Source organism: Pteropus vampyrus, unplaced genomic scaffold (genome assembly GCF_000151845.1).
Source record: "Pteropus vampyrus isolate Shadow unplaced genomic scaffold, Pvam_2.0 Scaffold838, whole genome shotgun sequence".
Classification (NCBI taxonomy): domain Eukaryota; kingdom Metazoa; phylum Chordata; class Mammalia; order Chiroptera; family Pteropodidae; genus Pteropus; species Pteropus vampyrus.
Genome location: NW_011889619.1, coordinates 70,944 through 95,894, shown reverse-complemented (window position 1 = coordinate 95,894; position 24,951 = coordinate 70,944). Strand labels below are relative to the sequence as shown.

Here is a 24,951-nt window from a genome sequence, read left to right as displayed (position 1 = left end):
CTTTGTTCTGTCAGTTTTAATCTATTTTTCGGACGAGTGCTGTGCTAAAAGTCATCATCTGATGATCATTCTGGCTCACAAGAAATGCATTAATTCCAGAAACGCAGAAACTTCTTTTTGACATTTAATTAATTAATTAATTTCCAACAATGCAAGGTAGGTTTAATATATTTTTTTAATATTTTATTTATTTTTAAAAATTTTCCCCTTCCCACCAGGTGATGGTTTTACCACAGCAGAGGGCATGGTTGGGATGGGAATTAAAAGATCTCAGTTGAGTCTAATGGGCAAACAAGTGTGACAGTTATTGCCCAATGAATATTATAGTTATAATATGAATATATATTTATATTATATATATTTAATGTATAATTATAACATATAGATATAATATTGTATTATATATAAATAGTGTTCTATATAATATTGTATTATATAAATATAATACAATATGATATAAAATAGTTAAATCGTAATTACTTGTATCTCTTATTTCCTTTGTTCTGTCAGTTTTAGTCTATTTTTCGGACTTTCTTCAAATTTCTGCTGATCTCTTGACTATACATTCATACTAAAGAATGAGAATTGCAAACATGCGTGCATGCACACAAGAATGAGAAACCAGAAAACTGACTGGAAGCTGATGGATAGGAAGGAACTTGGATATTTGCTTAAAGACTCTCAGTATCCATTAAGTCTTTTCTCTTGGTGGATCAGTTCTTCAAAAGAAGGCTCTTCCACTATTCTGCTTTGGAGGTATAAGCCTAGAAGAGGGCTGAGGGTCTTACTACTCATTCCTTATTTTATCCTCTTATTTTAAATACGGCTCCTTATTTCTGTCCTCATAGCTGCTTGATGTTCTTCTGTCCAGAGCCTCCTTGATTCAAAGGTGACTTTCTTCTGTTGGGGTAAGGAGGTGGGCAGCGCAGGTGGGAAAGTTTATCTTTCTACAAACTGTCAACCAATCTGCCTGTTTTCAGCCCCACCCTACACATATGCCATCAGAAATATCTGGCACTTTTAATTCCTGATCCTTTTCATGGTTCTACAGTGTCAAATGGCTTACTTATCATTTTCTCTGTTCCTCTCCTCCACGGGCAAATTGCAAGCTTTTCCCCCAGTGACCACTTGGCCATCTTCCAGAATTGTGTTGCTATTTAGTCTGCAGTCATTGGCTTTCTTACTATCTGTCCTTGCTGGTTTATATCATTTTTTATTCCTATACTGTCACTTTAGTAAATAAGGTTAAAGGAAGGAATGAAGATGTACATACTTGTGTTTAATATTTGTTTATTTAGAAGTGTTGAGAACGTAGTATCAGGTGAGGTGAAGGACACTTCAAGCAAAGGAAAGAGCCAGAATAAAGGTTTAGTTAGCTGACTTTATAGAACATAACTACCCTCAATAACAACAATCTACTATATTTATTAGTACTGAGTCTCAGCTCTAGCCATAGAAGTCAGTCTGATTGTGCCCTGAAAACTTAATGGAGAGTTTGAGTTCATATCACATTTGGCCTCTCTTTTTTCCCTGTGAGTTAAATGTAAGCATTAATGGAATCCATTTGAGAGGAGAGCACCTGGTCCCACTATGGTGTCAGAGTAAGGCCTGAGCTCAAATGTTCCTTTCCTTCAATTTCAAGCATAATGGGAACATCATAGTTGGTTTAAGAGTCTGTAAGAAATGAATCCTCTTCTATCTATGCATTTATCGTGTATATATTAGACTGACAGTGTACCATTTTAATGTAATGTTTCCCTCCAATCAATTCTTGCTCCACTTTCACCCCATATCAGTACTTAGCTTCATTATCCATTCAGTCCCTCAAGCTAAAATCCTGGGAGTCATCTTTAATCTCTTTCCTTCCATCCCCAACGTCCAACCTATCACCAGGTTTTGTTGGTTCTACCTGTACTGGTTAGTTATCTGTGGCCTCTCAGCCCCACTCCCTCCCTACTATACCGTGTTATCCTGCTGGATTTTCCAGATTCCCTTGCCATTTGTTAATTTCTGCCGATGGGAGGCACCAGCAAGATATGAGAAGGTGGGTGAAAGGAAGCAGTGGCCATGGCTCTCAGTGCTGTAGTAGTGGGGGTAAGGGTCTGCATAGAGCCTGTGTGGCACCTCCTCGGCCATGCAAGACCACCGTAGTACGTCTTCTGCTTCCTGCACCCGCAGTGGATGCCACGCCTTTAACCCTCCATTCCTTTAGCACCCTCCATTCTCCCTTTCATTTCTTTAGCCCTTCCAACCCTTTTGTAACCAATCTCCCATTATTAACTCCCTGTGTTAGGAGTAACTAGCATAGTTTCTGATTTCCTGACTAGAGCTTGGCTGCTATAATCTACAAAATATTCCCCAAATCTGCCCATGTCTACTACTACCACCATTCCCACCCTAATCCAAGGCACAATTATCTCTCACCTGGATTACTGCAATAGCTAGACTCCCTGGCAGGTCTGGAGCTAGACAGGCAGGTAGCCTGTACGGCAGGCAGCATTAGCTAGTGAGAAACTCCCAGAAAAATAAGTTCCAGGAGAACAATGACTCCTTCTACTGCCGACCTTGGAGGACTGGTATTTGATTTTATTTCAAAAAATTGAGTTTTGCTTAAACTGCTAATTACTTAAGGTCTGTTACTAGGCCAAGTTCCTTCTCTCTGCCTTATGCTCAGTCTGCCTTTTCTCTTTCATACTATAGAACAGCAGGATAATCTGAAAGATAAGAGCATTTTACTTGTAAAATCTTTGCCAACTAATTTTAAGAAAGAAAACAATTCCATTGCTATCTCAAAAAGAACATTTTTTAAAACTTTCCTCCTAACCCAAGCATCTTGAGATCCCAGAAATTCCAATTCTTCTACCTCAAATCTCCACAGTGGGTAGAATGCATAATTCCCATGGAAGGGAAATCTGAGACAAGCAGAAACTATTTAATGAAGATGTGCAGTACTTTCTGGCAGAGAAGGTAGTAGGACATGCACTGCCCCGGAGTCAAGGCAAGGATGCCAGGTGGCTGATAACCATCTCTCCTTCTCAGCTGGGGTAGAAAAGCCAGCTGAGCCTTGAAACAGAGTGACCTGGGAGGTGTCTCAGCTGAAGGTTAATGTCTCTGCATCTCCAGCTTGGGAGGTGGAGTTGGATGGAGGGGTGAATGCTTTCTTGCCTTCAGCTAGAGCTTTAAAATGCTGTGAGGAAAGAGGAGAGGGAACATGGATTATTTGGGATATGCTTGTTGCTACATTTCAGCAAGAACTAACGTCTTTACAACCCTTAAGTTCCAATTTTCTCCCAATCCTACTTCCAAAACAATTCCTTGGTGTTGTCTTTGAGAAACAGCTAAAAATCTGCCCCATCTCCTTCAAAAATGAACCCCTTTTTTTGCTTCCTTCCTGCTTCCATTCCTTAGGCCACTTGATTCTCCTATAGAATGAGTGTCCTCTGTAGATCCTCACCTAACCTCGTCTAAGGCTCACATCTCCTCTACTTCCCCTTCCTTTAAAAGCTCCCCCCCCCATCCCCCGCATGTTCTGCAGCTCTCTTATTATGGAGAAGGGTAATGGTAACTCCCAGCAGAGACATCCTCCATTGTCATGGATACAATCACAGCTGTCTCAGAATAGTAGAGACTGCAGCAATCTTCATTATAACTTAAGTCAATCTCTAGAGCTGGTCTTACCTGTGAGTTCTTGAATTCCAAGTAGAGGGAAAAGAGCAGGTGGAGGGACTGAATCCGACTCTTGTAGATAGGGATGTCTAGGATGGCTGAAATCAAAAACTCCCATGAGCAGAACCAAACAAAAATCCAAGACTTATGGGGCATTTCTGCTTAGGAGAGCCAATCCCCTCCCAGATGAGATGTTACCATGGCTTTGGGAGTTAAATACCTGGCAAGTAGTCACATAAGCCCAAACACCACCCTCAACTGTTGGCAACAGCACAACTGGCTTAAAGTGAAGGCTGTAATTCAAGACACTACCCAGGGTGAACAAGCGTTTTCAAAAGCCCACAGTATGTTTATCCAGAGATAGAGAAAGGAAGGGGTGGAAGAGCTTACCGCAGATCATGTCAATGTACTCTGCTAGGCTGCAATCAATCTCTGCTGTGGGCAGGCTCACCTAGGAGGGGCATGGGATGGACCAAGGTCAAAAGGCTGAACTCTCTCTCAGAAGAAAAAGAGCTCTCAGTATAACACATATGTATTATCTGCTAAGTGGTGTTCCCTCAAAATCTATATGTTGAAGTTCTAACCCCTAGTACCTCAGAATGTGTCTGTATTTGGAGATACAGTCTTAAAGGAGATAATTAAGATAAAATGAAGTCATTAAGGTGGACCCTAATCCAGTATGACTGGTATCCTTATAAAAAAAGGAAATTAAGACACAGACAGACACATACATAGGGAAGACCATGTGAAGACAGAGGGAGAAGACGGCCAAGAAGAGAAGTTCTAGAAAAAATCAACTCTGCCAACAACTTGATCTCAGACTTCTAGTTTCTAGAAGTATGAGAAAATAAAATACATTTCTGTTGTTTAAGCCACCCACTCTGGAGTACACTTGTTATGGCAGCCCTAGCAAATAATATAACATGCTTTTTTTTCTATGATCAGTAAAATGGAATTGGCCATACTAATCAACTACTAAATTAGCAGATGACTTAACAGAACCTAAGGACTTTATAAGTAAAATGTACTGTTATTAAGTAAAATAAACTGCCATGCTGTCTTCCTGTGTTTTGTGAAAAAGAAATTGGTACCAGGTTATGTCCAAATATTAATAGATTCTTGGATACCAAAAAAAAAAAAAAAATCCCAGAAAAATAGACATCTCAATATTACATCTCATCTTACAATATTACAAGTTATATTGTAAGTTTAAAAACCACTGGCTTCTTCAAAAAATTTTTGTTCTCTTTTTACAAAAATCGGAGTGTATGTAGTTCTGTAATTTCCTTTTTTCACTTCACAACATCATTGATATTTCCCTGTATCAGAGCAAAATAAAGCCAAATAATACTACACTGTAAAAGCTTTTCACTGAATGGATATACTACAACCCATCTATTCAATTCTCTAATCAGGCATTTTCTCTCAGCTACAGCTTTAAAAGAGGTTGTTTTCAAATTCTTCGCTTTTAAAACAATTCCTCAATAAATACGTACAAGAAAATCTGTCTTCATGAGCTTATGTTTCAGTAAGGAGAAACAAAAAAACAAAACAAATAAGGTATACAGCATGTTAGACGGTAAGTATTATGGAGAAAAAGCCGGGAAAGAGGGAGGGGAACATGGGGGAGCTGGTGTAACAACTTTAAATATGATGGCCAGGAAGGCTGTTTATCCTCTTGCTCAATGTTCTTTTCTAGATATGATTTGCTTGGATAGTAATATATATATTTAAGGTACTTTTCTAAGTCCATCACTTTTTTAACTTTGTGTATGGTAACTATCACATTTTATCACATTTTATGATTATTTAGTTTCTTATTGTGCTAAGAAACCCTAACCGTTCAAACAGTATTAAATATTTCTCCTATTTTTAAAAATTGTACCTGTATACTTTTATTTTTTTTTTATTTCTCTAAAAGTTATTCATTGCCCATTTAAAAAAGGAACATGCAGAAACAATTTTATGAGAGGAAAACCAAATTAGGATATACAAAAACTCAAGTTAGTTTTTTCTTAGCTGCCTTTTTTTTTCGCTTACAACTTTATTTTTTATTTTATTCTTTAATACTATTTTTATTTTTCCATTACAGTTGGCATACAATGTTAAATTAGTTTCAAGTGTACAACACGGTGATTTACACATTTATATAACTTACAAAGCAATCACCCTGACATAACTAGAACCCTCTGACACCATACATAATTATTAAAATATTATTGACTTACATTCCTTATGCTATACTTTACATCTCCATGACTATTTTGTAACTACCAATTTGTACTTCTTTTTTTTTCACCACCTTTATTAAAATATAATAGACAGTTGCTCATATTTACATTGTACAATTCAATGAGTTTGTTTCAATTACACATGGCATACAATAATATATTAGCTTCAGTTATACAGCATAGTGATTAGAGATCTATATAACTCATGAAGTGGTCACCCCATTAAATCAAGTACCCCTCTTCCCCTTACATATTTTTCAACATTGTTGACTATTTTCCTTATGCTACACTTTATCTCCATGACCATTTTGTATCTATCCATTTGTACTTCTTAATCTCTTTGCCCTTTTTCACCGTCCCCTAACACCCCTCCCGTCCAGTAGCCCTCAAAATATTCTCTGTATTTATGAGTTTGTTTCCAATTTTGATGTTACTGTTTTGTTCTTTAGAGTCCACATGTAATAAAATCAGGTGGCATTTGTCTTTCTCAATCTGATTTACTTCCTTCAGTGCAAAACTTCTAGGTCCATCAAGGCAATATCCTTTTACATTCTCTTCCTTTTAGTCTCTGTGTGTCTTTTAATCTAAAGTGAGTCTCTTGTAGGCAGCATATGTAGGGGTCTTGTTTTCTTATCCATTCAGCTTCCTTATCTTTTGGTTGGAACACTTAATTCTATCCCATTTGAGGTATTTGATAAATATGTAGTTATTACTATTCTCTATTCATGTTTTTGATACATGTTTTTTCTTCTTAAAGAAGTCCCTCTAACAATTCCTGTAATACTGGCTTGGTACTGATGAATTCCTTCAGCTTATTTTTGTCTGAGAAGCTCTTTATCTGTCCTTTGGCTCTAAATGATAGTTTTGCTGGATAAAGTATTCTTGGTTGTAGATCCTGAGTTTTCAATACTTTGAACATTTTGTGCCAAGTCCTTCTGCCTTGCAAAATTTCTTTTGAGAAATCAGCCAGTCTTATGGGTGCTGCCTTCTAGGTAACTAATTGCTTTTCTCTTGCTGCTTTTAAGATTCTCTTTGTATTTAACCTTTGGCATTTTAATTATGATGTGTCTTGGTGTGGGCCTCTTTGGACTCCTGGTTTTGCGGGGGACTCTCTGAGCTTCCTGGGTTTGTATATCTATTTCCTTCACCAGGTTAGGGAAGTTTTCAATCATTATTTCTTCGAATATATATTCAACTTCTTGTTCTCCCTCTTCAGGTACCCCTATGACATGGATGTTGTTACCCTTAATTTTGTCCCATAGGCTCCTTAAATTATTATTATATTCTTGGTTACTTTTTTTCTTGTTGTTCTGGTTGAGTGTCCTTGGCTTCTCCATCCCCTATATTTGTATTTTGATCCCCTTCTTCCTCCACTCTGTAGATTCCCTCTAATATACTCTTCATCTCAGATAATGTTGTCTTCATTTCTGACTGGTTCTTTTATAATTTCCATTTCCATTTTTGTTTTTGTTTTAGTCTCTTTGTTAAAGCTCTCACTGAGTTCATCTATACTTCTCTTAATTTCATCGAGCATCTTTATAACCAGTGTTTTGAACTCTGCATCGGTGAGATTGCTTGACTCCATTTTTCCTTGATCTATGTTCTGTTCTTTCACATGGTTTCTGCTTCTTTGTCTTCTCATTTTGGCTGCCTTTCTGTGTCTGTTTCTGTGTACTAAGCAAAGCTCCAAAGTCTCCCAGTCTTATGAGCGTGGCTTTGTGTAGTAGGTGTCCAGCAGCAGTCAGGAAAGGGGTTCAGCTGCAGGCCAAGTTTAGCCCCAGCCTGTGCCCCTCCAGGACCACCTGTTAAGATCCAGCAAGCAATACACAGAAGCTGTGTTTATAGTTGCCTCAAGAAGCCATGCTAGAAACTGAGATCCAGCTGCTACCAGTGTGAATCTTGGCGCTGCTCGGTAAGTGGACAGGACTCGCTGAGGACACAACTGAATGTGGCCTGGGTGGGGCCAACAGTTTGGGGAGGTGCAATTTCAGGAAATCCTCTGGGCATAGTGACCTGTTATCCAGTTTGATGATGTCTCAGCTATGGCAGCATAGCCTCTGCACATTAGGAGAGGGGAAGACTCAACAGAGGAGCAATGCATTCTGCCAGCACTTCTACCAAGTGGAAAACCACATCTCCAGCCCTCAGTCCAACAAGTCAGTGCCCGCCTCTAAGACCCTGGTGACCCCCAAGCAGCTGACCCAGCAATGGTGCCCAGAGCGAGCAGGTCTGTCACTGTGAAAGTCCGGTTGCGTACATGGCTCCTTTGAGAGGCATTTGCAGCTGCCGGCTGCCGCTGCCATTGCCTCTGTCCCACTCAGCCACTGGGGACCGGGCAGCCTCGCATCTTTGCCCCCACCTATCTTCTACAGTTGCAGAGTGATTTCTTATTTATTTCCTAATTGTAGGGCTTCTGTTAATCTGGACCCCTAGGTGGCTCTGCTTGATGTTTGCTCCATGTTTTCATCTCAACTTTGATGTGGTCGCAAGAGGGGATGAGTGAAGCTTCTATCATCTATGCCGTTTCGCCTGGTATTCTCAATTTGGACCACTTAATCTATTCTCATTGGTCACCCACCCCACCCAAACCCTCTTCAATCTGGCAAACATCAAAATGTTCTCTGTATCTATGAGTTTGTTTTTGTCTTATTTATTCTGTTCTTTAAAGATTCCATATGTAAGTGAAATATATGGAATTTGTCTTTCTCTGTCTGACTTAACTCTACTCAACACAATACCCTCTAGGTCCATCCATGTTGTTTCAGATGGCAAGACTTTGTTTATGGCTGAGTCATATTCCATTGCATGTATGTACCACCTCTTTATCCATTCATCCATTCATGGATACCTACACTGCCTCCTTATCTTGGCTATTGTAAATAATGCCACTATGACCATATGGATGCACATGTCCCTTCAAAGTAGTACCTTGGGTTTCTTCAGATAAATATGCACAAGCAGAATTACTAAGTCTTTTGTCTCTTGTTATAGCCTTTGTTTTAAAATCTATTTTGTCTGCTATAAATATTGCTACCTCAGATATTTTTATTTCATTTCCATTTTCATGACTTTTTTTCCCCATCTCTTTACTTTCAGTCTGTGTGTGTCTTTCAATCTGAAGTGAATCTCTTGTAAACACCATTTGTAAGGGTCTTGTTTTCTTATCCATTCAGCCACCTTGTCTTTTAATTGGAGCACTTAATCCTTTTTCATTTGAAGTGATTGGTGATAAATAAGTAGTTATTGCCATTTTATTATTTATAGTTTTAAATCTTTGTTTTCTTTTTCCTTAAAGAAGTCTCGTTGACATTTCATGTAATACTGGTTTGGTGTTGATGACTCATTAGCTTTTTCTTGTCTGAGAAGCTCTTTATCTGTCTTTTGATCCTGAATGATAACTTTGCGAGGTAATCTTAGTTATAGGTCCTTGCTTTTCATCACTTTGAATATTTCTTGCCAATCTCTTCTGGCCTGCAAAGTCTCTTTTGAGATATCAGCTGACAGTCATATGAGAGCTCCCTTGTATATAACTAACTGCTTTTCTCTTGCTGCTTTTAAGGGTCTCTGCCTTTAACCTTTGGCATTTTAATTAAAATATGTCTTGGTGTGAGTCTCTTTGGGTTCATCCTGTTGGGGCTCTTTGGACTTCCTGGGCTTGTTTGTATATCTATTTCCTTTATCAAGGTAGAGAAGTTTTCCATCATTTCTTGCAATTCCTTGTGCTCTCTCTCCTTCTGGTACCCCTATGATGGAATGTTGGTTCATTTGATATTGTCCCAGAGGCCCCTTAAACTATCCTCACTTTTTAAATTCTTTTTTCTTGTTGCTATTCTGATTGGGTGTTTCTGCTACCATATCTACTAAATCACTGATTTGATCTTGTTTCATCTAATCTACTATTATTGTATTCTTCATTTCTAACTCATTCTTTTTTATGTTTTCTATCTCCATTTTTATGTTTTCTCTGTTGAAATTCTGAGTTCATCTACTTTTCCCCTAAGTTCATTGAGCATCCTTAAAACCAGTGTTTTGAACTTTGCATCTGGTAGATTGCTTGTCTCCATTTTGTATAGCTCTTTTTCTGGAGTTTTGTTCTATTCTTTCATTTGGGACATGTTTGTTTGTCTCCCCATTATGGCTGCCTCCCTGTGTTTGTTTCTATGTATTAGGTAAGACTGCTGTGTCTCCCGCTCTTAGGAGAGGGGCCTTATGTAGCAGGTGTTCTTTCAGGCCCAGTGGTGCAGTCATTCCTCGTCACTTAAGCTAGGTGCTCCAGGTGTGTCCCTGTATGCGTTGTGTGTGCCCTCCTGTTATAGTTGAGATTTGATTGCTGTTTGCACATCAATGGGAGAGATTGACCCTTGGTCTGATTGGTTGTGAAGACTGGCCTGTGAGGGGTATCTCTACAGAACAAGATTCACGTAGCTGGCCTCTGATGGCTGCCCAGTCTGTCCTTTATGTATGTTGTCCTCAGATGCAGCCCCAGGTGGTGCTCCAGCTTGGTCAGAGGCTGGCCACCAGGCATGCTAGCTCCAGCGCCTCTTGGGAGGGGCCTTCCCGCAGGCCAGGTTCAGTGGCAGCCTGTATACTGCCTGGGGCCACCTATCAAGAATTATCAAGCAATCCACAGATGGCTACCAGGTGCTGGGTTTAGAAGTGCCTCGAGAGGGCAAGCCACAAACCAAGGCCAGCTGTCAGTAGTGCCAGGCTTTAGGTTGCTTGGAAAGAGGAACAGGGCATGCTGAGGCCAGATGCTGCTTGTTTGGGTTTTGTGAACCTCTGAGAGATTTTAGCAAAGTCTACAGAGTGAGCCAAGATAGGCCATTTGTATGGAAAAGCCACTAGAGGTGAAGATGAATTTTCCACTTAAATGGCTAACTTTGTAATCATCTCTTTGTTCTGCTTCTGTAGACATGCTTGCTGCATAGGCCATCACCCTCCCTTTTGCTTGTTCTGTCTAGATAACAGATGTATCCCCTTTGCTTGTTCGTGGATAAGCCCTATAAAAGTAAAGTTACCCCTGAGTGTGGGGCCCAGATCTTCAGAGCGCTAGCTCTTCTGGGACCACAGGCATAATAAACCTGAGTTCTCCAAATCTCCGAGTAGTGCTTCGTTTCTTGCCGGTCTCATTTTTTCTGAAACATAGGCAGCTTGGGTGGGCCCTGCAAGTTGTGTGAGGCAAGATCTCAGGGAATCACCAGGGCAGGGCAACCAGTGTAAGCCAGGTTGATGGAGACTCATATATGGTGACACCTGCATCTGCACGCTCGGAAGAGGTAGGGCTCAACAAAGAAAGAATGGATTCTGCCAGCACTTTTGTCTGGAGGAAAGCTGTCCCTCCAGTCCTCGCCCTGGAACTAGACAATATAGTTCCTCCCAGTATATCCTTGGCACTCTTTAAGCAGCTGCTCCAGTGCTGGAGCTCAGATCAAGTGATTCCAATGGTGAGTAAGTCCATGCACGGCCCGCTTAAGAGGAATGTCTGTGACTTCAGATGCCCTCCATCTAACTCAGCCACAATCTCTATTGGTGTTCACAACTAGAGGTTGTGGGGATTTCTCACAGTTAAAATCCTAAATGAAATGGCATTACACTTACACAATTTGTAATAACACCAAACCCTGGGCTTGGGAGCCCAGTATGGGGCCAGGACCCCTCGCACCTCCAGGGGGACCTCTGCAGCTGAGATATCCCTCCCGATTCTCAACCACCATGGCCAGGTATGAGGACCAGCCCATCCTGCATCTCCATCTCTCCTACCAGTCTCAAGGTGGCCCCAATTGTAGGAGTTCTGTTCAGCTAGCCTTCAGGCGACTATAGTGATGGTGGTTCTGTAGTTTAGTTGTAATTTTGATGTGGTCGTGAGAGGAGGCAAGCACAACATTAACCTAAGCTGCCATCTTGTACAGAACTCCAAATAGAACTAGGTAGCTTTATTTCACATTAACTCTTTAATTCATTTGAAATTCACACATTCATATGGTTGCGGCATAGACCTAATTTAAATTTTTTCAAATGTCTAGTTAATTATCTCATCATAACCCAATCATTTAAAATACTACCTTTCTTACAGATCAAATCCCACATATGTATGGGTTCACTTTTGTATTGTTATGTGCTGCTGATCTATTTCTATTTCTAGTCCTATACTAATATATTACTGTTTTATTTACTATGATTTTAAAATGTGTTTCTTATGTCTGAGAGGGCATATCTTCCATTATTTTCTCTGAAAATTTTCATGATTAGTCTTAAAAATTGATTCAGATAAACTTTATTACCAAATTTTTAATTTCTAAAAATAAAAGGCAGTTAAAATCCTAAATGAAATGGCATTACACTTACACAATAACTGGGGAGGATTAATGGTACTAAGAGATCGAATGCTCCCACCTAGAAACATGGCTTGACTCCTCATTCACTAAGATCTTGTGTTTACCCTTCATTAAAGTTTTCTAATTTGTTTTCAAAAGAAATCTTACCAATTCATTATTAAAATTATTATTTTTTTAATGTGGGGTAATTATGAATGGGACAGCGGCTTCTTAGACTAGCATAAATCTCTCTGTGGAAAAGATGGAGTCCAAAGTAATAATATAGGAAGTATACATGTTCACTAAAATCATTAGTTAGAATGTTCATAGAAATATTATAGTAATATTACATAGGAATTTGTAATAACACCAAACTGGAACCCAAATGGCTACCATAGAATGGATAAACAGTCACATATTCAAACAATGGAACACCATACAGTAATGAGAACAAATGTACAACCACAATGTACGAAACAATATGGATAAATATCCAGATGGATGAACAATATCGATAAGCAAAAGAAAGAAGACACAAAAGAGTACAATTACATTTCGATAAAATACAAAATAGGCAAACCTAATCTATGATGTTAGAAATAGGGATGGGGGATATGTTGGGAGGTGGGAGCATGCAGAGGCGTCTAGGATGCAAGTTATGTTCTGTTTTTTGATCTAATGTGTTGATTTACACAGACGTGTTCGTCTGGGGAAAATTAATATGTATACATTTATGATTATATATTATACTTCAATTAATAAGTTAATAATGATAATAATATAGAAAGAGAAAACACTGGGCCTTAGAGGAAATGCCATACTTACTTAGCTTCTGCTACAGTCCACTCACCTTTCCCAAAAGCTCCTCAAACTCTGGGGACCATTCCTGCATCAGTGTGTCAATATCAGGCATGGGCCTAAAAATATAGAGTAAATATAAACAAAAAATATGGGCAAGTAACATCAGCAACCTCTAGATCAGGATATTTGGGATGAAAGACAGATCTCAGTCTGACACATCAGGATTTCAGAAGAACACAGACAGCAGAGCGAACTTATCCAGGGTCTGGCTAAGTAATAGCAGAGAAATTATAATCTTTATGTCTATAATCTTAGCCAGTAGCTGCCGGGATCCACAGGACCTCAGGTTGATCAAGTATGTCTCTAGCCTTTGGGCAGAAGCAATGGGTTCACAGGTCATGAAGGTTACCATGGGTTACTGTGGTGAAGAATGTGGTTATTTTTTACCTGGTATAGTGCACAGTCGCAGGGGGCTTAGAACGATGTAACTCAGAGATGCTCTCAATCCATGTGTCAATGGCTTTTGGATTCTTTTCTGCATCTTCCAGGCTCTTTACTTTCATATGTTGCTAGAAAAACAAGGGGAAAGCCTGGCTGATAGCACTGAAGTAGCTCTCTTATTTCTACAGAGACTCATCATATGCTGCTATTTCACATACAAGGTAGTTGACGAAAAGGGAAGCTTGACAGCAGCCAAATGAAGATTATAGGAAATCCTGATAAAATTTTCCAGAGCCATGGGAAAGGGGCAGATCAATAGTACAGAACTGACCACAATGAGATACCATTTCATACCTACTAGGATGGCTAGAATTAAAAAGACAATAATAAGTGCTGATGAGGATTCGGAGAAATTAAAACTCTCATCAGTCACCAGTGGGATTGTAAATGATTCAGCCACTTGAGAAAACAGTTTGGCAGTTCCTCAAAATGTTAAACTGTTACCACATAGCTCAGCAATTCCACTCCTACATATATATCCAAGAGAAATAACAATATATGTCCATGCAAAAATTTGTACATGTTCATGGCAGCATAACTAATAAAAGCAGAAACAAATGGTGACTGGATAAACAAAATGTGGTGTATCCATACAGTGGAATATTATTCACCTACAAAAAAGAAGTGAAGTAGTTAACAGGGTCTAGGAGCGGGGGGAATGAGGAATGACTACTAATGGGTATGGGGTTTCTTTTTGGAATGATGAAAATGTTCTTAGATGGTGATGGTTGCACAACTCTGTGAATATACTAAAAAATCACTGAATTGTAAAATTTAGTTTTTTTAATTGTTTTATTTGGGAAAAGTGCTTCTTACAAAAGGGTAGCTGCAAAATACAGAGAGCTCTGTAACAATTACTTGTTTCTTGTTTTCTCTTAAAGTGAAAGAATGGGTGAGATCTAAGGAATCAAAGCAGTAGATGGACAACTTAGGAGCAACTCCAAGTTATTTTCAGGATATAGAGCAATGAAATGCAAAGCTAAAACTTCCGATTAAAGAATTCTTCTAATAACTTGTTTCATTTTAGTCACACTTTAGTGGGAAAAAGTGACTTATTACTGCAAACCAATGACTCCACTACAAGAAACACCTTAAAACATAGTTTTGAACCATATCCGTCTACCTGCAAAGCTCAGGAATGGAATGAGGCAAATATCCACAAAAACAAACATGAAAACCCAACAGCAAAACCCGTCAAACAAGGACAAAGGTTTGTCAAAAAGTTCCTGGACTGGAAAGTCTGGGAGATCATTAAATATCAAATAAAACCATGTGTATCCAAGTACTAGCTTGTGTTAATATAGGGATAACAAGATAGTTTTAACCTCCATGGCTAAGCCCATTTCTCTTATTTATAAAGACAAAGCTAGACTAGCACTGTTCCATTACCAGCTACCAACATAATGCTTTGTCCTGTAAGATCTATTTGCCACACTAGGCTGAAACCAATAAACCAAGGTTTTACACTAAGGCTAAGAACACTGCATCTATGCAAGGATGAGAAGCTTATCAAACACACTCACAACATGCCAAGTCTAACAGCCCTTGAAATTCAGCTTTCAACTCTGCATTTCTTTTATGCCACTGTATCTTTTATATACGTTCTTTCACAATTTTCCTTTCACACTAAACAGTGTAACCACATTCACACCTGGTTTACCCAGTAGTATTACTTGTGTGCAATTAAACAGAGACCAAAACCACAGAATGAGAGCACAGGATGGGGATTACAGGGTATTCACCCCTTAAGTCTATAGCAGAAGGCTACTTACCACAGTTAAAAGAGCAAATTTTATGGTAGGTAAATTATATCTTAATAAAATTATTATTTAAAAGATCAGGCTGTCCTGAAACCAAAGCCACCCCTTTTAATAGGCAGTAAGTCAACTGTGCAAATACCAGCAAGGCCCTTGCTCTGGCCCTCTCCAGCTAGTGTCTTACTGTGACGCTGTGCTGTTTGGAATTCTCTGTTAACCAGAGTGAAAGCACTGTAGGGTCTGACTGCTTGGTAGAAGGTTCGTCCAATACCAACAGGCCAAGGTTGTCAGGCTTTCCATCAGGACGTGGGACCTGGTTAGGAGAAAAGTAAGAAAACAGAAAAAAAACGACAGGGACATAAAAAAGCCACATATGTTGTTTCCAATGAGCTGAAGAGGAAGAACTCTTCTGGTTCATCATTATTAATAGTATTAATACTGTACTTAAATCCTATTTACAAAAACATATGTGATCTATGGGACCGTAAATATAAAGCTGAAGTCATGGATAATTAGGAGGCAGATATATGACAAATTTTTAACCTATAATGATATAATCAAGTATTACCTAATAGCAATGAATATAATATGGAGTAGAGAACAAGGTTAAGGACTCTAATGAAATGAAGAATATATATCAAGTTAGCCAACGCTAGTCAAGGTAATGAGTGGAACTGCTTGAGTAACAGAAGGGTCAGAAGAAAACATCTAAGGAGTCATTTTTAGGATATTCTGACTGTACCTTTAAGAATGCATCAATATCCCCAACAGCTGGGATAAAATCAGGAATAAAAGGTTTCAGTTTGTGGTCCAGGTCAATCAACTGAGGTGTATACCTAGGAGATATTGCCAAGGGAAAGTGGAGACAGAGAAATTTACTTTAAAATCTAAGGAGAATGGCCCTGTTTTGGACTAGAGGTAGGAAAGGGCAAGGTAGGGCCTGGGGCTTATGGTGGGAAGTCCTAACACTTACCGACTGATATACTGGAAGAGTTCCTTAATCTCGGCAGAAACTGGCAAATGCTCATAATCTGCAGGATCATAGGCCCTAGGGAAAGAAAAATGTGACTCCGAGTGGCCAGAGAAGAGTGGCTGTCACTGAGCCCTGCTTCAGCCTGTGTGTTATTCTGACCACAGGGCATGTGACTCTGTTACCTAGTTTCTGCCTTTCCTGCGTGGTTTGCAAGGTAACTTCGAAATTTATTATAATTAACTCTCAGTTATCTCTGACAATAAAGAACAGTGCTGCAGAAAATCGAAAACATAATTCTTGCATTTTTAGAACGTAGCAGAAATTGTTTTCCCTTTTTTTGAATGACAGGGATGAAGAGAAAAGATGTAATGAGGTTTTAATTTATGGCATTAAAACGGTCTGCCTCAAGGAAAACAGGAATTTTCACAATGATGTTTTCTGGTGTTATTTATAAAAGTAAAAAGTTAGAAACAAAATATCCAACACCTGAGTAATGGTTAGATATGTCAAGTTGAATATTATATAGTTAGTAAAAAAATACTTGTAGTGATACATGAAATGCATACAGTAAAAAAGGGCACATCAATTATAATTAAGTAAAATGTAATGAACATTGGCAGAGTGTATATAAGTGACTTGGAAAGTTATTAATAAGGTTGTTCTAGGGAGAGTTGTTTAACAAAGAATGAAACAGATTAATGATTGAAAGTTTACATTTCCCCTGATTATAATTTATGGAAGCATGATATGATCATAAAGTAAATAGGGAAGCATGAAAAGTCAGTCTGGTATTCAACATTTGCCTAATTTACTTAGTGTCTACCAATAGGTGGATAATCCAAAAGTGCTATTTTTATTTTTATTAGTTTATTTAATAAATGATGAATGTATAGATACAAAATAAAAGGTACAAAATGTATATACTAAAAAGTCATGTCTCCCGTCCATCTGTCCCCTTGCCACCAAGTTCCCCTCCCCAAAATAATCACTATTATTATTTTCTAGTGTATCCTAGAAATGGTCTATGAAATATCTGCTTTATACACATGGGAGCAAAGCATAAATTCTTCCATACCTTTTAAAAATTTAACATTTATCTTTTGGAGATTGTTCTTTACCAGTGCAGAGTGCTGCCTCATATTTTTCAATGGCTAGATAGAATTCTGATTGGCTACACCATCATTTATTTAACTAGTAATTGTATTTTAAATGGAGGTGCCTTAGAATACACTTTGATTAAAACCTATAGGGGTGAGACATGATTAATCTAACACCAGGACCCAGAACAGGGTGAGGAGAATTTTTACTTAAGCGTCATTCAGGAACATTTTGTCTCAATGTGGGTCTCCTGAAGCGCCCTTTCTCTGCTTGTCCAAAAAGAATATGAGCTTAAAATAGAAATACTTAGATTTTAAAGTAAATGCATATATATTTTCCTTGCTAAATAGAAATGCTTTGATATGTATATAAATTTATTTTCTTTTTCCCAGAATGTGAACTCCCTGAAGTCGGAGGCCATCTTTTAGATTTACTCAGAAAATCCTTGTGAAATCCCTGAGCCCACAAATGTTCCAGGTAGTACAAGTGACATCATAGGATTCAATGAGGCAGTGGGACCAGAAAAGAATGAAAACTCATTACGCTGGTTTCTGAGACATCTGAAAATCCTAAATAGAGGTGATCAAAAGAGATGCTGGGATTTCACTTTTAACAGCTCTCTTCCCTGTCCAGTGTTTTGAAGGTGCTTTCCTTCTTGTCAGGGGGGCTTTCCTCACCCTTCCAGAGGGGCTCCATGCGCTTCATCATCATCTTCATCAGAATCAGTTTCAGATGAGTCATCATCGTCATCATCATCATCGTCATCATCATCGTCATCGTCATCATCATCATTTTCGCTAAAGCCCCTTTGAGGTGTTACCTGTGAGTTCTTCTTTTTCTCCTCCGATAGGGCAGGATAGGCACAGAAAGGTCCATATAAAGAGAAATTTAGTATATCTATGCCCAATACTCTCCTAGTGCTCTAACCAATACCCTCTCACCTGGTACCACATCACCAGAAAGAGAAGGTAGCACTCCCCCGGAGGGCCTCGAGAACCTATTTCTGCTTCTGATTAGCTATATACCGCGTCCCCATTTTCTATAACTATATTCTATTTCTCGACTTGATATAAATTTTATCCAATATGTACCTATTTTACCTATTACTTAGGAGATCCTGAGAACTCTGCATAAACTATCCAGTTGGCTTCAACTCTAAAACTGAGGGACTTTTGGAGAAAGGCAACTCTAAATAGTTATTTTGGGATGAAATATGGGAAGATGAAGTAGGGAAGACAAGCTTTAGGGGATCTTAATACTCACAAAGATCACATGGAGGAAATCTAGTTTCGAATTTGCAAGACTGCCTAGAGTAAGCTACTTGTTCATAATTAGCTCCATACCTGAATTCTAACCAGCACTTCCAGAGACTATGGGTTTTCTATTTCCATTCTTTTCAGTGAGTATCTGACCAATTCATATTTCCCTTTCTCCATAGGTTTTTAAATGCAATGAGTACACATTATATCCCAAGATAAGAGAGTCTTCTATTATTAGCATTACAACCTACCTTTCTGAGCTTCTGATTCTCTATGTACCATCCCACCCTCTCAAGTCCATGAGGAGTCTGGTGACGCTTGGGACTTGCAGGAGCAGTTGGGACGGGGTCCATATCTTTGCTTCTGTGGCCTGGAGCCTGTGGCATGCCCTCACTTAGGACCTAAGGGATGACCAATTGACCCCCTTTAAAGATAGGTTTTGATGGCTTAGTTTCCATATGCCATATAGCTTAGATTGAGGTTAACAGATAATTGATTCTAGTTTTTAAAATTATTTAACATTTCTTTTACAGTAAAGCAGCTATTGGCACATAAAATTGTAACACACTGCAGGACATCGAACATTGCTTTCGGTCACATTTTCCTCTAAGCATAACACAAATTTTTTATACCTAGTAAAAATTATATTTTAACTAATCTGTAATATGTGTGACATATGACATACAGTTGCAGAATTTATTCAGTAACTAAGCCTTATTGGTATACAATTGATAAAAATCTTCTATAGTGTTCTTCCCTAATTCAAAACCTGCCAAAATTACCCTCATTCACATGGAAGTTTGACAAAGGGATGTTTTTAAGAATATTGTCAATTTAAAGATTATTCAAAAATGGATTCTTTCTGCTGATTCTGGGTGCATACTAAATTAGAAACATAAATGAGCCTTGAATATTGACCACATCATGATGAAGACTAGAAAAATTTAGGAATAATATACAAAATCAAGAGATCAATTTAGGAAAATTGTTTACTTTTCTTTTGTCTGCTCCTTCAAAGTTGTGCTTTGCAAAATCCCTGATCTAAAGACAGAGGACTTTATATACTACAGACAAATGCCTAAAAATTTACTTTGTGGGTTAGACGTTAAAACAGCACAGTAGTCGTAAAGTGAGGCTACCTTAGGCTTTTCATGACAGTCTGCATTACTACAGCTTTCTGCATTACTTTAAATATCCTTCTTCACCTGAGTTTTCAAAACTTGTTAGTGAAGGATAACTAATAACATTGGACGATGTGCTAAGGCTGAACACAATGGCTGCTAAGCAGAGCACATGTGCAACTTCAAGTTCCTGTCTGGCTAGAACTATAGGCATCTTTCCATCTTTCCTTCAGAAATAGGGTGATTGTCTAGGTTCACAGAATAACAATAAAGTGAAATCTGGGTCTTAAGACTTCAAAATTAAAGTCTCTTTCACAAAATATTTGGCAGTACCACAAGTGCTGACAATGAACAAATGCCTAAACAACAATTCCAGACTTGCTTTATTATGAGACTTACCTGGAGCGCTTGTCAAAAATATAAATTCCCAAGCTTTTACCTCCAAGGCTCTGATTCAGTAGTTCTAGGTGGGGGCTAGGAATCTTCATTTTTAAAAATTAAGTACCCCCCAGTTAATTTTTATGACCAGTAAAATTTGCAAAACACTGGCCTACATTGTAGGGAATTCCTCACCAAAAAGTCGGCTGTAATAGTGGGCTTTATTCCTGAAGGAACAATCAAAATCTTAAGGCTCTTTCTTCCTGATTGTCCTCCATGAGCTCAAAGGCACCCGACCCCTGGAGGTGAGTATTCAAGAAGTGTTTACTACTGAACTGGTGTCATCTCAAAATAACTACTAAAAAAATCAAAGCAGAAATTCCACAAGAAGCTGTGGGTTATACTACACCTTATTATTTTCCTCTTCATATTCATCACTGCTGTTATCAGCCATAGTCTCGTTAGGAGGATGGGCAGAATGAGGAAGTCCTTAGAAGAAAAGTTTTCCCTTTAGGTTATTGTTAAAATGATTTTTAAAGACAAATACCATTGACTCATAGAATCAATCTATTTACACATATTAGTTTATATTTTATGCTCTGTTTGTGGAACAGGGTTTATATGAATACCATGGCTCTGTCAATTCAATTCAACATATGTTTACTAAGCATTACTATACTTAAGGTATTTGGTTGGACATTATATTAATTGATTATCTGCCATTACATAAATAGCATAAAATCATCCCTTAGTTTATGCAATGGTAAAATGAGGTTAGTAATTAGTAAAGTGAAAAAGAGTGCTGGATTTATAGTCAGAAGGCTGAGTTTGAAAAACAACTGTACCACTTGGACATAATGACTTAACCTCTTTGAGTCTCAGTATTTCCACCTCTAAATGAGTTCTCACTCATTTAGAATACTGAAATACTGAGACTCAGTAATATTTCTCACTCAGGACTGTTGTAAGGATCAAATAAAAAAAACCTTAGATGGAGGGAACTGACCCAGCTCCTGACAAATTATAGTCACATATATAAGTCTGAATCAGTGCCCATAAGATAACAGCAATAAAAATATTCTGAACAATTAACTAGAAATATTCCAAAAGCATAACCAGAGGTAGGATATTAATTGGCATGATTTCTAAATCAAATAAATGCCAATTAAACCCCATTTTTCGGCCTACTAAATTGCCCAAACTGAAAACAAATTATCATGTCCACAGTTGGCAAGATTAAAAACATGCTCGACTCAAAAACCTGGGTGTCCAGGCATGCGCGTGCACGCACACACACACACACGTGTGTGTGTGTGTGTGTGTGTATACATACCCACATATATATAAAATACATACACATATACATACATATATATACATATATATATCCCTCTCCCTCTCCCCTCTCCCCTCTCCCCTTTCCCTCTCCCTCTCTCTCCCCAAAAGATTGAAAGCAAGGGGTCAAACAGATACTTGGACACCAATGTTCATAGTAGCATATTCACAACAGCCAAGAGGTGGAAATACCCAAGTGTCTATCAACAGATGAATGGATAAACAAAATGTGGTTGGTTATACATACAATGGAATACTATTTAGCCAAGAAAAGAAAGAAAAATCTAACACGTGCTACAGAATAGATGAACTTTGAAAACCTTATGCTAAATAAAATAAGCCAGATACAAAAGGGCAAATATTGTATGATTCCACTTATGCAATACCTAGAATAGGTAAATTTATAGAGACAAAGTAGAATAGCATAGCATAGAATAGAACAGAACAGAATAGAATATGGGCTGGGGGGTAGAGAGGGATGAGGAATTAATGGGTACAGTTTCTGTTGAGGAGGATGAAAAAGTTCTGGAAATAGTAGAGATAGTTACACAATGATATGAATTTATTTAATGTCACTCAATTGTACACTTAAAAAAGTAAATTTTATGTTAAGTATATTTACAACAAACAAACCTGGACGTCATCCTTGATTCCTAACTCTATAGCCATATCCAACCCATGAGCAAGTCTTAGTGATTCTTCTCTCTAGTCTCAACTTCCCTACCACATCCAAGCCACTATCACCTCAGCTCACCCATTGCAAGTCCTTCCAACTGGTTCCCTTTCATCTTTGCACCTTTCAGTTCATTCCACAAGTAACAGCAGCACAGCCATTAAAGCTCTGCTTGTTATGCTTCCTGCCTTCCTCTGCCTGCCTACCTCCTGCCTGCCTACTCTGATATCACCCCCTCCTATCATATACTAGTCTCTTTCAAGTCCTCAAACTAATCCAACTTCTTTCTGGCCTTAGGGCCTCTCTACATTTCACTTGCTATTCCCTTTTACTGTTCTACTTTTCCTCTATGTCCGGATCCTTCTCATCTTTCAATCTCAGATGTCACCTCCTTAGTCTTCCCTGACCACTCTACCAAAAGTAGATCCCACTCCTCACCATCATTCTTCATAACGTCAAACTCTTGGCCTGTATCAATGCACTTACCACATTTGTAATTATGTCTGTCTATTCATCTGTCATCTATCTCCCATGATTACCACCATCAGGATGGCAGGATCGATATCTCTTTTAATACTGTACACATAGTGCCAAGCATAAGGCTGACACATAGTGTGCATTCAAAAGCATTTTCAAAACTGAGCAGAACAGTTTTGATAAGTTAAAAAAAAAAAAAAAATGAACCCCTGGCAGATTGTGAGCAGAGCAGTATCATGAAGTGTTTTAGGAAACACCTATCAAGAAAGAGGAAGATCCTGCAACCTGAGTAGCTGTGTTTTCTTCCCCCTTAACTAGTTAGAAAACAGAAACTATAGCAAGTGAAGTAACTTGACTCTGAAAGCCAACATTTGCTATTACAATCATGAATCCATCCTGACCTTTTTTCTGAGAACCATTTTTCTGCTTTCCTCTTCATTTCTCTTACCTCTGTGTCTTGGGGTTGGAGTATAAATGCTTGCAATCTCTTCAGGGTCGTTAACCTCTAGACGCTCATCGTATGTCTGGTTTTCAACAATCTTGGTCTAAGCAAAAGGACATAACATTACATAGCTCATATCACAGGACATTAAGCACTCTGTGGAGAGGTGCGATTCCAAACCAGCATTGGTCCTCTTCCTCACCCAAAAGACCAGTTTTACATGAAAACTTCTCTCCCATTCAAACTTCCCTTTAAGGCTTCTTGGCCCGAGGTCAAGCAGTTACATCATTTTGCTGCAGCCCTTATTTAGGAACTGTTGACAGACTCGCTGAGGAAGGAGGGAAGGGAATCATGGAGGGAAACAACAGCTAACTTCTGCACCAGCGCCCCAAAGCTGTTAACGTACACGCGCGCCAGCAGAACAGTATTCGTCTGTAGATGGCGTCTCTCTCCTTAGGTTCCCTCAGTTTTCCCAAGGTTGTTGGGGTTTCTCAGGGAAGGCTGTAAAGGCTCTAGAAAGAGTTCTGTCTCTGGGGTTACCACGTTTACAGAAGAGAGGGTAAACTCCAGTCTCTCAGTCTCATCCAATAATCCCGAAAGCATCACCCCCATCTCCACCTCCGCCCCCGTCTTGCAGGTCGGATTCCTCTTAAGTTTCTTGGGAAGTTAAAAAAGCAGGATGGTTGGTGGCAGCGTGAAGGAAAGGGAGAAGGAACAGTTGTCATGGAAGTGAGAAGAGATTGGAGGGGGGGATGGAAAGGAGGGAAGGGGAGTCCCCTTAAATTCTCCTTGGGAGGCAGAAAGGAAGTTCTCTTTCTGCTATGTTGAGTGCGAATTACCTGCAGCCCCTCTGAATCCGTCTCCTCTGTATGGAAAGAACCCCAGCCTAGGGCTGGGGTCTCACTCCAATTTCAGGTCAGGTCACTTTAGAGATTCTACTTGGAGTAACTGACTGTTTTCAGTTGCTAGGTAAAAATAAATAAAATTTTAAAATCGCGAGATTTCCTTTCACTCTCGTGAGACCTTCTCCACTCATTCGCGCGTTACGTCTCTTCCAGGGGATGATCCAAGGAGGAGCAAGAGCGGCTCGGAGAAAAGCCTCTCTAGGCGATTAGGACGCCGCTTTGTCTATGGTTTCAGCAAAGGCGTCTATGGCGGCATCCAGCGGCCACGGGTGGCAAAGCTGGCGGATGAATTTCGGTTCACATAGTTTAGCCCTTCAATCTGGAAATACCGTGTGTATTTCGCCCTCCAGGACAAGTACTATTAGTCATGCAGTTCTTCCTAAACCAGTCTAATCAAAATTTAGGCAGAATTTCTAAGGAATTTCTTTGTTTGTCCTTTATATTGCATTATAGTCCCTTCCCTCCGCGGTGTCCCATTGCGGGGGATGTAAGTATGCTAACAAATGACTCGTTATTTATATGAGATTCTAATTTAACTTGCTATTTTTATTTGCTAAAAAAGACTGAGCTTCTTTAGGCTAAGGTCTGTGTCTAATTAATTTTTAAGATCTTCATAGCGTCGGTGCGTTGCATAAATTACGTGCTTTAAAAAGGTCATTGGGTGGATGAATGAAAGAGCGAATAAAAGGAACAAATATTTCAAACTATAGATATAGTTAATTTGAAGAGTCAGAGAGAAAGAAACAAAGACAAGAATATTGGAAATTTGACTCTGAAAACCTGCCAGAGGAAAGCGGAAAGTGGCTTTAAAAAGGAAAATGAAATACACCTCTTCTGAGACTCTTGAAACTCTTTTGGTTAAAAATGGAACTGCAAAACATTAAACAAAACAAAACAAAAACAAACAAACAAAAACTTTTGTCGCCTGTTATTGCTGATAACAATGGATATGTATTGTTGAGTACTTATGTGGGTTATATTGTTTACTGTATTATCTAACATCACAACCTTAGGAGAAAG

General features: G+C 38.8%; 1 protein-coding gene across 2 annotated transcripts; it reads right to left on the bottom strand.

Annotated features, from left to right (window-relative positions):
- Positions 1–2,565: 2,565 nt before the first annotated feature.
- Positions 2,566–24,081, bottom strand: IFT46 (intraflagellar transport 46). Of its 2 annotated transcripts, XM_011385950.2 has the most exons (13): positions 23,866–24,081; positions 23,033–23,129; positions 20,509–20,588; positions 18,852–19,001; positions 18,019–18,182; positions 16,244–16,318; positions 16,013–16,106; positions 15,455–15,583; positions 13,460–13,581; positions 13,062–13,128; positions 4,057–4,117; positions 3,679–3,764; positions 2,782–3,187 (listed from the first exon to the last, which is right to left on the bottom strand). In XM_011385950.2, the coding sequence occupies exons 3-13, from the start codon at positions 20,551–20,553 to the stop codon at positions 3,092–3,094; spliced, it is 1,089 nt and encodes a 362-aa protein (XP_011384252.1). In that variant the 5' UTR covers positions 20,554–20,588; positions 23,033–23,129; positions 23,866–24,081; the 3' UTR covers positions 2,782–3,091. The 2 variants fall into 2 exon arrangements, with proteins under 2 accessions (XP_023382141.1, XP_011384252.1); XM_023526373.1 differs by lacking the exons at positions 23,033–23,129; positions 23,866–24,081 and having other exon boundaries at positions 2,566–3,187; positions 20,509–20,610.
- Between the last annotated feature and the right edge of the window lie 870 nt (positions 24,082–24,951).